The sequence below is a fragment of the Coregonus clupeaformis genome, unplaced genomic scaffold (assembly GCF_020615455.1).
Source record: "Coregonus clupeaformis isolate EN_2021a unplaced genomic scaffold, ASM2061545v1 scaf1741, whole genome shotgun sequence".
NCBI lineage: Eukaryota > Metazoa > Chordata > Actinopteri > Salmoniformes > Salmonidae > Coregonus > Coregonus clupeaformis.
Genome location: NW_025535195.1, coordinates 25,807 through 38,816, shown reverse-complemented (window position 1 = coordinate 38,816; position 13,010 = coordinate 25,807). Strand labels below are relative to the sequence as shown.

The following is a 13,010-nucleotide window of genomic DNA, read 5'->3' as shown; positions in this document are numbered from 1 at the left end:
AGATTATTATTATTTTTTTGCCTGAGCAGCTGAAAAAACCCTCACCAAAGTCCAAAACGAACAAAAACGTCACATAATGTGGTCATAATATATGCATGAACTCTACCGAACTGTTTCAGCTGGGAAGCATGTGGACGCCTTTCCTGTACGTCATTCCCCAACACTCCATGAAAGTATGAAAACAGGAAGTGAACATATCCAAGTGTTCACTTGTCAGAAAATGTCCAAAATAAAAACTAAACCTCATTCTTCCTGGGGGTGTATATCAACAGATTTTTACATGATTTCATGTTGATAAAACGCTGTCAGTTCCACTTGGACTCTGCAGCCAGGTGTGTGTGTGTGTTACCGTTTGAACTCTGCAGCCAGGTGTGTGTGTGTGTTACCGTTTGAACTCTGCAGCCAGGTGTGTGTGTGTGTTACCGTTTGAACTCTGCAGCCAGGTGTGTGTGTGTGTGTGTGTGTGTTACGGTTTGAACTCTGCAGCCTGGTGTGTGTGTGTTACCGTTTGAACTCTGCAGCCAGGTGCTGGGCCAGGGCGATAGTGAAGCTCTCTCCTCCGATGCTGTGGTCTGTATGTGTGTTCAGAACCCGGAACATTCCACCGTTCACTTGCAGCACCGTCACACTCAGAGACGTCCCACCTAGTTTATACACCAGGACATGGCTATACACACACAATGACCAGTTATACACCAGGACATGACTACACACACACAATGACCAGTTATACACCAGGACATGACCAGTTTATACACCAGGACATGACCAGTTTATACACCAGGACATGACCAGTTTATACACCAGGACATGACCAGTTTATACACCAGGACATGACCAGTTTATACACCAGGACATGACCAGTTTATACACCAGGACATGACCAGTTTATACACCAGGACATGACCAGTTTATACACCAGGGCATGACCAGTTTATACACCAGGACATGACCAGTTTATACACCAGGACATGACCAGTTTATACACCAGGGCATGACCAGTTATACACCAGGGCATGACCAGTTTATACACCAGGACATGACCAGTTTATACACCAGGACATGACCAGTTTATACACCAGGACATGACCAGTTTATACACCAGGACATGACCAGTTTATACACCAGGGCATGACCAGTTTATACACCAGGGCATGACCAGTTTATACACCAGGGCATGACCAGTTTATACACCAGGACATGACCAGTTTATACACCAGGACATGACCAGTTTATACACCAGGACAGGACCAGTTTATACACCAGGGCATGACCAGTTTATACACCAGGGCATGACCAGTTTATACACCAGGGCATGACCAGTTTATACACCAGGACATGACCAGTTTATACACCAGGACATGACCAGTTTATACACCAGGACATGACCAGTTTATACACCAGGACATGACCAGTTTATACACCAGGACATGACCAGTTTATACACCAGGACATGACCAGTTTATACACCAGGACATGACCAGTTTATACACCAGGACATGGCTACACACACAATGACCAGTTATACACCAGGACATGACTACACACACAATGACCAGTTATACACCAGGACATGACCAGTTTATACACCAGGGCATGACCAGTTTATACACCAGGACATGACCAGTTTATACACCAGGACATGACCAGTTTATACACCAGGACATGACCAGTTTATACACCAGGACATGACCAGTTTATACACCAGGACATGACCAGTTTATACACCAGGGCATGACCAGTTATACACCAGGACATGACCAGTTTATACACCAGGACATGACCAGTTTATACACCAGGACATGACCAGTTATACACCAGGACATGGCTACACACACAATGACCAGTTATACACCAGGGCATGACCAGTTTATACACCAGGACATGACCAGTTTATACACCAGGACATGGCTACACACACAATGACCAGTTTATACACCAGGACATGACCAGTTTATACACCAGGACATGACCAGTTTATACACCAGGGCATGACCAGTTTATACACCAGGACATGACCAGTTTATACACCAGGACATGACCAGTTTATACACCAGGACATGGCTACACACACAATGACCAGTTTATACACCAGGACATGACCAGTTTATACACCAGGACATGACCAGTTTATACACCAGGGCATGACCAGTTTATACACCAGGACATGACCAGTTTATACACCAGGACATGACCAGTTTATACACCAGGACATGACCAGTTTATACACCAGGGCATGACCAGTTTATACACCAGGACATGACCAGTTTATACACCAGGACATGACCAGTTTATACACCAGGACATGACCAGTTTATACACCAGGACATGACCAGTTTATACACCAGGACATGACCAGTTTATACACCAGGACATGACCAGTTTATACACCAGGACATGACCAGTTATACACCAGGACATGACCAGTTATACACCAGGACATGACCAGTTTATACACCAGGACATGACCAGTTTATACACCAGGACATGACCAGTTTATACACCAGGACATGACCAGTTTATACACCAGGACATGACCAGTTTATACACCAGGACATGACCAGTTTATACACCAGGACATGACCAGTTTATACACCAGGACATGACCAGTTATACACCAGGACATGACCAGTTATACACCAGGACATGACCAGTTTATACACCAGGACAGGACCAGTTTATACACCAGGACATGACCAGTTTATACACCAGGACATGGCTACACACACAATGACCAGTTTATACACCAGGGCATGACCAGTTTATACACCAGGGCATGACCAGTTTATACACCAGGGCATGACCAGTTTATACACCAGGACATGACCAGTTTATACACCAGGACATGACCAGTTTATACACCAGGACAGGACCAGTATATACACCAGGACATGACCAGTTTATACACCAGGACATGGCTACACACACAATGACCAGTTTATACACCAGGGCATGACCAGTTTATACACCAGGGCATGACCAGTTTATACACCAGGACATGACCAGTTTATACACCAGGACATGACCAGTTTATACACCAGGACATGACCAGTTTATACACCAGGACATGACCAGTTTATACACCAGGACATGACCCGTTTATACACCAGGACATGACCAGTTTATACACCAGGACATGACCAGTTTATACACCAGGACATGACCAGTTTATACACCAGGACATGACCAGTTTATACACCAGGACATGACCAGTTTATACACCAGGACATGACCAGTTTATACACCAGGACATGACCAGTTATACACCAGGGCATGACCAGTTTATACACCAGGGCATGACCAGTTTATACACCAGGACATGACCAGTTTATACACCTGGGCATGACCAGTTTATACACCAGGACATGACCAGTTTATACACCAGGGCATGACCAGTTTATACACCAGGACATGGCTACACACACAATGACCAGTTTATACACCAGGGCATGACCAGTTTATACACCAGGGCATGACCAGTTTATACACCAGGACATGACCAGTTTATACACCTGGGCATGACCAGTTTATACACCAGGACATGACCAGTTTATACACCAGGACAGGACCCGGTTATACACCAGGGCATGACCAGTTTATACACCAGGACAGGACCCGGTTATACACCAGGACATGACCAGTTTATACACCAGGACATGGCTACACACACAATGACCAGTTTATACACCAGGACATGACCAGTTTATACACCAGGGCATGACCAGTTTATACACCAGGACATGACCAGTTTATACACCAGGACATGACCAGTTTATACACCAGGACATGACCAGTTTATACACCAGGACATGACCAGTTTATACACCAGGACATGACCAGTTTATACACCAGGACATGGCTACACACACAATGACCAGTTATACACCAGGACATGACCAGTTTATACACCAGGACATGACCAGTTTATACACCAGGACAGGACCAGTTTATACACCAGGACATGACCAGTTTATACACCAGGACATGACCAGTTTATACACCAGGACAGGACCAGTTTATACACCAGGGCAGGACCAGTTTATACACCAGGGCAGGACCAGTTTATACACCAGGGCAGGACCAGTTTATACACCAGGGCATGACCAGTTTATACACCAGGACATGACCAGTTTATACACCAGGACATGACCAGTTTATACACCAGGACATGACCAGTTTATACACCAGGACATGACCAGTTTATACACCAGGACATGACCAGTTTATACACCAGGACATGACCAGTTTATACACCAGGGCATGACCAGTTTATACACCAGGGCATGACCAGTTTATACACCAGGACATGACCAGTTTATACACCAGGACATGACCAGTTTATACACCAGGACATGACCAGTTTATACACCAGGACATGACCAGTTTATACACCAGGACATGACCAGTTTATACACCAGGACATGACCAGTTTATACACCAGGACATGACCAGTTTATACACCAGGACATGACCAGTTTATACACCAGGACATGACCAGTTTATACACCAGGACATTACCAGTTTATACACCAGGGCATGACCAGTTTATACACCAGGACATGACCAGTTTATACACCAGGACATGACCAGTTTATACACCAGGGCATGACCAGTTTAAACACCAGGGCATGACCAGTTTATACACCAGGGCATGACCAGTTTATACACCAGGGCATGACCAGTTTATACACCAGGGCATGACCAGTTTATACACCAGGGCATGACCAGTTTATACACCAGGACATGGCTACACACACAATGACCAGTTTATACACCAGGGCATGACCAGTTTATACACCAGGGCATGACCAGTTTATACACCAGGACATGGCTACACACACAATGACCAGTTTATACACCAGGACATGACCAGTTTATACACCAGGACATGACCCGTTTATACACCAGGACATGACCAGTTTATACACCAGGGCATGACCAGTTTATACACCAGGACATGACCCGTTTATACACCAGGACATGACCCGTTTATACACCAGGACATGACCCGTTTATACACCAGGACATGACCAGTTTATACACCAGGACATGACCAGTTATACACCAGGACAGGACCAGTTTATACACCAGGACAGGACCAGTTTATACACCAGGGCAGGACCAGTTTATACACCAGGGCAGGACCAGTTTATACACCAGGGCATGACCAGTTTATACACCAGGACATGACCAGTTTATACACCAGGACATGACCAGTTTATACACCAGGACATGACCAGTTTATACACCAGGACATGACCAGTTTATACACCAGGACATGACCAGTTTATACACCAGGACATGACCAGTTTATACACCAGGACATGACCAGTTTATACACCAGGACATGACCAGTTTATACACCAGGACATGACCAGTTTATACACCAGGACATGACCAGTTTATACACCAGAAGGAGTAGTGGGTACCTCTTCCCAGATGGACAGTCCTGTCCGATGCCGTATGCCAGTAAAGCAGCTGCTGGCTCGTGGATCAGCCTCAACACCCGGAACCCTGCCGCCTCCGCAGCCTCCCTCAACGCCACCTTCTGAGCATGTGCGAACTCGAAGGGGACAGTGATGACAGCCTCCGTGACATCAGCACCCAAGGCCGACTGAGCCGTCTCTATGGAAACAACAATAGATGGGAGGTCCAATCCCAGGTGGACCTCTAGTACTACACCCTCCCCCTGGACATCTGACAGCTTTCACAGGTGGAAGCAGTTGGGAACGGAGGAGGAGATGGAGTAGAGGGGGAACGGAGGAGGAGATGGAGTAGAGGGGATGCAGGGGGGAACGGAGGAGGAGATGGAGTAGAGGGGATGCAGGGGGGACGGAGGAGGAGATGGAGTAGAGGGGATGCAGGGGGGAACGGAGGAGGAGATGGAGTAGAGGGGATGCAGGGGGGAACGGAGGAGGAGATGGAGTAGAGGGGATGCAGGGGAACGGAGGAGGAGATGGAGTAGAGGGGATGCAGGGGGGAACAGAGGAGGAGATGGAGTAGAGGGGATGCAGGGGGGAACGGAGGAGGAGATGGAGTAGAGGGGGAACGGAGGAGGAGATGGAGTAGAGGGGATGCAGGGGGAACGGAGGAGGAGATGGAGTAGAGGGGATACAGGGGGGAAACGGAGGAGGAGATGGAGTAGAGGGGATGCAGGGGGAACGGAGGAGGAGATGGAGTAGAGGGGGAACGGAGGAGGAGATGGAGTAGAGGGGATGCAGGGGGAAACGGAGGAGGAGATGGAGTAGAGGGGATACAGGGGGAACGGAGGAGGAGATGGAGTAGAGGGGATGCAGGGGGAACGGAGGAGGAGATGGAGTAGAGGGGGAACGGAGGAGGAGATGGAGTAGAGGGGATGCAGGGGGGAACAGAGGAGGAGATGGAGTAGAGGGGATGCAGGGGGAACGGAGGAGGAGATGGAGTAGAGGGGATGGAGGGAGGAACGGAGGAGGAGATGGAGTAGAGGGGGAACGGAGGAGAGATGGAGTAGAGGGGGAACGGAGGAGGAGATGGAGTAGAGGGGATGCAGGGGGGAACAGAGGAGGAGATGGAGTAGAGGGGATGCAGGGGGGAACGGAGGAGGAGATGGAGTAGAGGGGATGGAGGGAGGAACGGAGGAGGAGATGGAGTAGAGGGGGAACGGAGGAGGAGATGGAGTAGAGGGGGAACGGAGGAGGAGATGGAGTAGAGGGGATGCAGGGGGGAACGGAGGAGGAGATGGAGTAGAGGGGATGCAGGGGGGGACGGAGGGAGGAGATGGAGTAGAGGGGATGCAGGGGGAACGGAGGAGGAGATGGAGTAGAGGGGATGCAGGGGGGACGGAGGAGGAGATGGAGTAGAGGGGATGCAGGGGGAACGGAGGAGGAGATGGAGTAGAGGGGATGCAGGGGGAACGGAGGAGGAGATGGAGTAGAGGGGATGCAGGGGGAACGGAGGAGGAGATGGAGTAGAGGGGATGCAGGGGGACGGAGGAGGAGATGGAGTAGAGGGGATGCAGGGGGGAAACGGAGGAGGAGATGGAGTAGAGGGGATGCAGGGGGACGGAGGAGGAGATGGAGTAGAGGGGATGCAGGGGGAACGGAGGAGGAGATGGAGTAGAGGGGATGCAGGGGGGGAGATGGAGTAGAGGGGATGCAGGGGGGAACGGAGGAGGAGATGGAGTAGAGGGGATGCAGGGGGGAACGGAGGAGGAGATGGAGTAGAGGGGATGCAGGGGGAACGGAGGAGGAGATGGAGTAGAGGGGATGCAGGGGGAACGGAGGAGGAGATGGAGTAGAGGGGATGCAGGGGGGAACGGAGGAGGAGATGGAGTAGAGGGGGGATGCAGGGGGGGAACGGAGGAGGAGATGGAGTAGAGGGGATGCAGGGGGGAACGGGGGAGGAGATGGGAGTAGAGGGGATGCAGGGGGAACGGAGGGAGGAGATGGAGTAGAGGGGATGCAGGGGGAACGGAGGAGGAGATGGAGTAGAGGGGATGCAGGGGGGAACGGAGGAGGAGATGGAGTAGAGGGGATGCAGGGGGGAACGGAGGAGGAGATGGAGTAGAGGGGATGCAGGGGGAACGGAGGAGGAGATGGAGTAGAGGGGGAACGGAGGAGGAGATGGAGTAGAGGGGATGCAGGGGGAACGGAGGAGGAGATGGAGTAGAGGGGATGCAGGGGGAACGGAGGAGGAGATGGAGTAGAGGGGATGCAGGGGGGGAACGGAGGAGGAGATGGAGTAGAGGGGATGCAGGGGGAACGGAGGAGGAGATGGAGTAGAGGGGATGCAGGGGGGACGGAGGAGGGAGATGGAGTAGAGGGGATGCAGGGGGGGGAACGGAGGAGGAGATGGAGTAGAGGGGATGCAGGGGGGGACGGAGGAGGAGAGTCTAGGTGGAAGCAGTTGGAGAATAGTTGTAACTTTCCCTCTGATAAACTAGGTGGAAGTTTCACCATATTGCTTAGACCCATTCAATCATCTCAGTTCTCCACAAGTGCATAGGGCATAGGGGTGGATTTGGGATTGGGCTGGGGACAGAGATGGGAGGAGGCGGGATAGAGATGGGAGGGGGCGGGACAGAGATGGGATTGGGCTGGGGACAGAGATGGGAGGAGGCGGGATAGAGATGGGAGGAGGCGGGACAGAGATGGGATGGGGCGAGACAGAGATGGGAGGGGGCGAGACAGAGATGGGAGGGGCGGGACAGAGATGGGAGGGGGCGGGACAGAGATGGGAGGAGGCGGGACAGAGATGGGATGGGGCGAGACAGAGATGGGAGGGGGCGAGACAGAGATGGGAGGGGGCGGGACAGAGATGGGAGGGGGCGGGACAGAGATGGGAGGGGGCGGGACAGAGATGGGAGGGGGCGGGACAGAGATGGGAGGAGGCGGGACAGAGATGGGAGGAGGCGGGACAGAGATGGGATGGGGCGAGACAGAGATGGGAGGGGCGGGACAGAGATGGGAGGGGGCGGGACAGAGATGGGATGGGGCGAGACAGAGATGGGAGGGGGCGGGACAGAGATGGGAGGGGGCGGGACAGAGATGGGAGGGGGCGGGACAGAGATGGGAGGGGGCGGGATAGAGATGGGAGGGGGGCGGGACAGAGATGGGAGGGGGCGGGATAGAGATGGGAGGGGGCGGGACAGAAATGGGAGGGGGCGGGACAGAGATGGGAGGGCGGGACAGAGATGGGAGGGGGCGGGACAGAGATGGGAGGGGGCGGGACAGAGATTGGGCTGGTGTATATGTTCTAACCTTTCATCTTGTGTAGGATGAGTTTGGCGACATCTTGAGGAGCCACCTGTCTGGTCATCTCTCCGGTCATCTCATACACTGGCTTCTCTCCCTTGTTGACCAACTGACACACATCATCATCATCATCATCTTCTCTATTACACAATATCACTGATAACTTAGTGTTAGGTAGTCTGGAATAGAGACATGTCTACCAGGTACATCACTATAACTTGTGTTAGGTAGTCTGGTGTTACAGGTACATCACTGATAACTTAGTGTTAGTAGTCTGGAATAGAGAATTTCCAGGTCACCCCTGATAACTTAGTGTTAGGTAGTCTGGAATAGAGACTGTCTCCGTACTTTTTTTTAGTCTGGATAGAGACTGTCTACCAGGTACATCACTGATAACTTAGTGTTAGGTAGTCTGGAATAGAGACATGTCTACAGATCCTTATTAGTTTAGGTAGTCTGGAATAGAGACATGTCTACCTCCCTGATACTTAGTGTTAGGTAGTTGGAATAGAGACATGTCTACCAGTACATCCTGTGTAGTCTGATAACATTCTACCAGGTACATCACTGAGGGAGGCTAATAGGGTGTAGATGGTTGTACTCACAGGACATTTACTCTCAGCTCTGTGTGTCTGAACCTCAGGATCCTCAAAGCTGCCAACAGGAAGAGGAAAAAGGAGAGAAGCAACAATGTGAGTTGAGTTCACTCTCCCTAGAACATCACCAACTAACCCAACAATGTGAGTTGAGTTCACTCTCCCTAGAACATCACCAACTAACCCAACAATGTGAGTTGAGTTCACTCTCCCTAGAACATCACCAACTAACCCAACAATGTGAGTTGAGTTCACTCTCCCTAGAACATCACCAACTAACCCAACAATGCGAGTTGAGTTCACTCTCCCTAGAACGTTACCAACTAACCCAACAATGTGAGTTGAGTTCACTCTCCCTAGAACATTACCAACTAACCCAACAATGTGAGTTGAGTTCACTCTCCCTAGAACGTTACCAACTAACCCAACAATGCGAGTTGAGTTCACTCTCCCTAGAACGTTACCAACTAACCCAACAATGTGAGTTGAGTTCCCTCTCCCTAGAACGTTACCAACTAACCCAACAATGTGAGTTGAGTTCACTCTCCCTAGAACGTTACCAACTAACCCAACAATGCGAGTTGAGTTCACTCTCCCTAGAACGTTACCAACTAACCCAACAATGTGAGTTGAGTTCACTCTCCCTAGAACGTTACCAACTAACCCAACAATGTGAGTTGAGTTCCCTCTCCCTAGAACATTACCAACTAACCCAACAATGTGAGTTGAGTTCCCTCTCCCTAGAACGTTACCAACTAACCCAACAATGTGAGTTGAGTTCCCTCTCCCTAGAACGTTACCAACTAACCCAACAATGTGAGTTGAGTTCCTCTCCCTAGAACGTTACCAACTAACCCAACAATGTGAGTTGAGTTCCCTCTCCCTAGAACGTTACCAACTAACCCAACAATGTGAGTTGAGTTCACTCTCCCTAGAACGTTACCAACTAACCCAACAATGTGAGTTGAGTTCCTCTCCCTAGAACGTTACCAACTAACCCAACAATGTGAGTTGAGTTCACTCTCCCTAGAACGTTACCAACTAACCCAACAATGCGAGTTGAGTTCACTCTCCCTAGAACGTTACCAACTAACCCAACAATGTGAGTTGAGTTCACTCTCCCTAGAACGTTACCAACTAACCCAACAATGTGAGTTGAGTTCCCTCTCCCTAGAACATTACCAACTAACCCAACAATGTGAGTTGAGTTCCCTCTCCCTAGAACGTTACCAACTAACCCAACAATGTGAGTTGAGTTCCCTCTCCTAGAACGTTACCAACTAACCCAACAATGTGAGTTGAGTTCCCTCTCCCTAGAACGTTACCAACTAACCCAACAATGTGAGTTGAGTTCCCTCTCCCTAGAACGTTACCAACTAACCCAACAATGTGAGTTGAGTTCACTCTCCCTAGAACGTTACCAACTAACCCAACAATGTGAGTTGAGTTCCCTCTCCCTAGAACGTTACCAACTAAGAACACAGACACTCACCTCCTCCCCAGCACCTGTTTGACTTTAACCACAGTGTTGGCTGCATTACGGACTCGACCCTGCTTAGCTGCAATCCCTACTATCTGCAGGGCAGAGACAGAGACAGAGAGACGGAGATGAGGACAGAGGGAGCGAACAGGGAGGTGGAGGGGGGGTTACAGAGTGAGATGACAGAGGGATGGAGGGAGGACAGAGGGAGATGACAGAGGGATGGAGGGAGGACAGAGGGAGATGACAGAGGGAGGACAGGTGATCATGATAAGAGATATGATCCTACATCCCCTGTACGCCACCGCCCTAATAATGCCCTGTACGCCGCCACCCTAATAATGCCCTGTACGCCACCACCCCCCTAATAATGCCCTGTACGCCGCCGCCACCCTAATAATGCCCTGTACGCCGCCACCCTAATAATGCCCTGTACGCCGCCACCCTAATAATGCCCTGTACGCCACCACCACCCTAATAATGCCCTGTACGCCACCACCACCCTAATAATGCCCTGTACGCCACCACCACCCTAATAATGCCCTGTACGCCACCACCCCCCTAATAATGCCCTGTACGCCGCCGCCACCCTAATAATGCCCTGTACGCCACCACCCTAATAATGCCCTGTACGCCGCCACCACCCTAATAATGCCCTGTACGCCGCCACCACCCTAATAATGCCCTGTACGCCGCCACCACCCTAATAATGCCCTGTACGCCGCCACCCTAATAATGCCCTGTACGCCACCGCCCTAATAATGCCCTGTACGCCGCCACCCTAATAATGCCCTGTACGCCGCCACCCTAATAATGCCCTGTACGCCGCCACCCTAATAATGCCCTGTACGCCACCACCCTAATAATGCCCTGTACGCCACCACCCTAATAATGCCCTGTACGCCGCCACCCTAATAATGCCCTGTACGCCACCGCCCTAATAATGCCCTGTACGCCGCCACCCTAATAATGCCCTGTACGCCGCCACCCTAATAATGCCCTGTACGCCACCGCCCTAATAATGCCCTGTACGCCACCGCCCTAATAATGCCCTGTACGCCGCCACCCTAATAATGCCCTGTACGCCACCGCCACCCTAATAATGCCCTGTACGCCACCGCCACCCTAATAATGCCCTGTACGCCGCCACCCTAATAATGCCCTGTACGCCGCCACCCTAATAATGCCCTGTACGCCGCCACCCTAATAATGCCCTGTACGCCACCGCCCTAATAATGCCCTGTACGCCACCACCCTAATAATGCCCTGTACGCCACCACCACCCTAATAATGCCCTGTACGCCGCCACCCTAATAATGCCCTGTACGCCGCCACCCTAATAATGCCCTGTACGCCACCGCCCTAATAATGCCCTGTACGCCACCACCCTAATAATGCCCTGTACGCCACCACCACCCTAATAATGCCCTGTACGCCGCCACCCTAATAATGCCCTGTACGCCACCGCCCTAATAATGCCCTGTACGCCGCCACCCTAATAATGCCCTGTACGCCACCGCCACCCTAATAATGCCCTGTACGCCACCGCCACCCTAATAATGCCCTGTACGCCACCGCCCTAATAATGCCCTGTACGCCACCCTAATAATGCCCTGTACGCCACCACCCTAATAATGCCCTGTACGCCCGCCACCCTAATAATGCCCTGTACGCCACCCTAATAATGCCCTGTACGCCGCCACCCTAATAATGCCCTGTACGCCACCGCCTAATAATGCCCTGTACGCCACCACCCTAATAATGCCCTGTACGCCACCACCACCCTAATAATGCCCTGTACGCCGCCACCCTAATAATGCCCTGTACGCCGCCACCCTAATAATGCCCTGTACGCCGCCACCCTAATAATGCCCTGTACGCCGCCGCCACCCTAATAATGCCCTGTACGCCGCCACCCTAATAATGCCCTGTACGCCACCACCACCCTAATAATGCCCTGTACGCCACCACCACCCTAATAATGCCCTGTACGCCGCCACCCTAATAATGCCCTGTACGCCGCCACCCTAATAATGCCCTGTACGCCACCACCCTAATAATGCCCTGTACGCCGCCACCCTAATAATGCCCTGTACGCCACCACCCTAATAATGCCCTGTACGCCGCCACCCTAATAATGCCCTGTACGCCACCGCCCTAATAATGCCCTGTACGCCACCGCCCTAATAATGCCCTGTACGC

The 13,010-nt window shown here is 51.3% G+C and overlaps 1 protein-coding gene across 2 annotated transcripts in view; it reads right to left on the bottom strand.

Moving 5' to 3' along the window:
- The window catches only part of LOC121553784 (heat shock 70 kDa protein 14), a 44,048-nt gene that overhangs the window by 13,596 nt on the left and 17,442 nt on the right, over positions 1-13,010 (bottom strand). For both annotated transcript variants that reach the window (XM_041867180.2, XM_041867190.2), the window contains exons 3-7: positions 10,821-10,903; positions 9,338-9,386; positions 8,739-8,841; positions 5,430-5,625; positions 506-667 (exon numbers count right to left, since the gene is read on the bottom strand). In XM_041867180.2, coding sequence (XP_041723114.1) covers positions 506-667; positions 5,430-5,625; positions 8,739-8,841; positions 9,338-9,386; positions 10,821-10,903 — 593 coding nt within the window. The remainder of the gene's footprint in view (positions 1-505; positions 668-5,429; positions 5,626-8,738; positions 8,842-9,337; positions 9,387-10,820; positions 10,904-13,010) is intronic.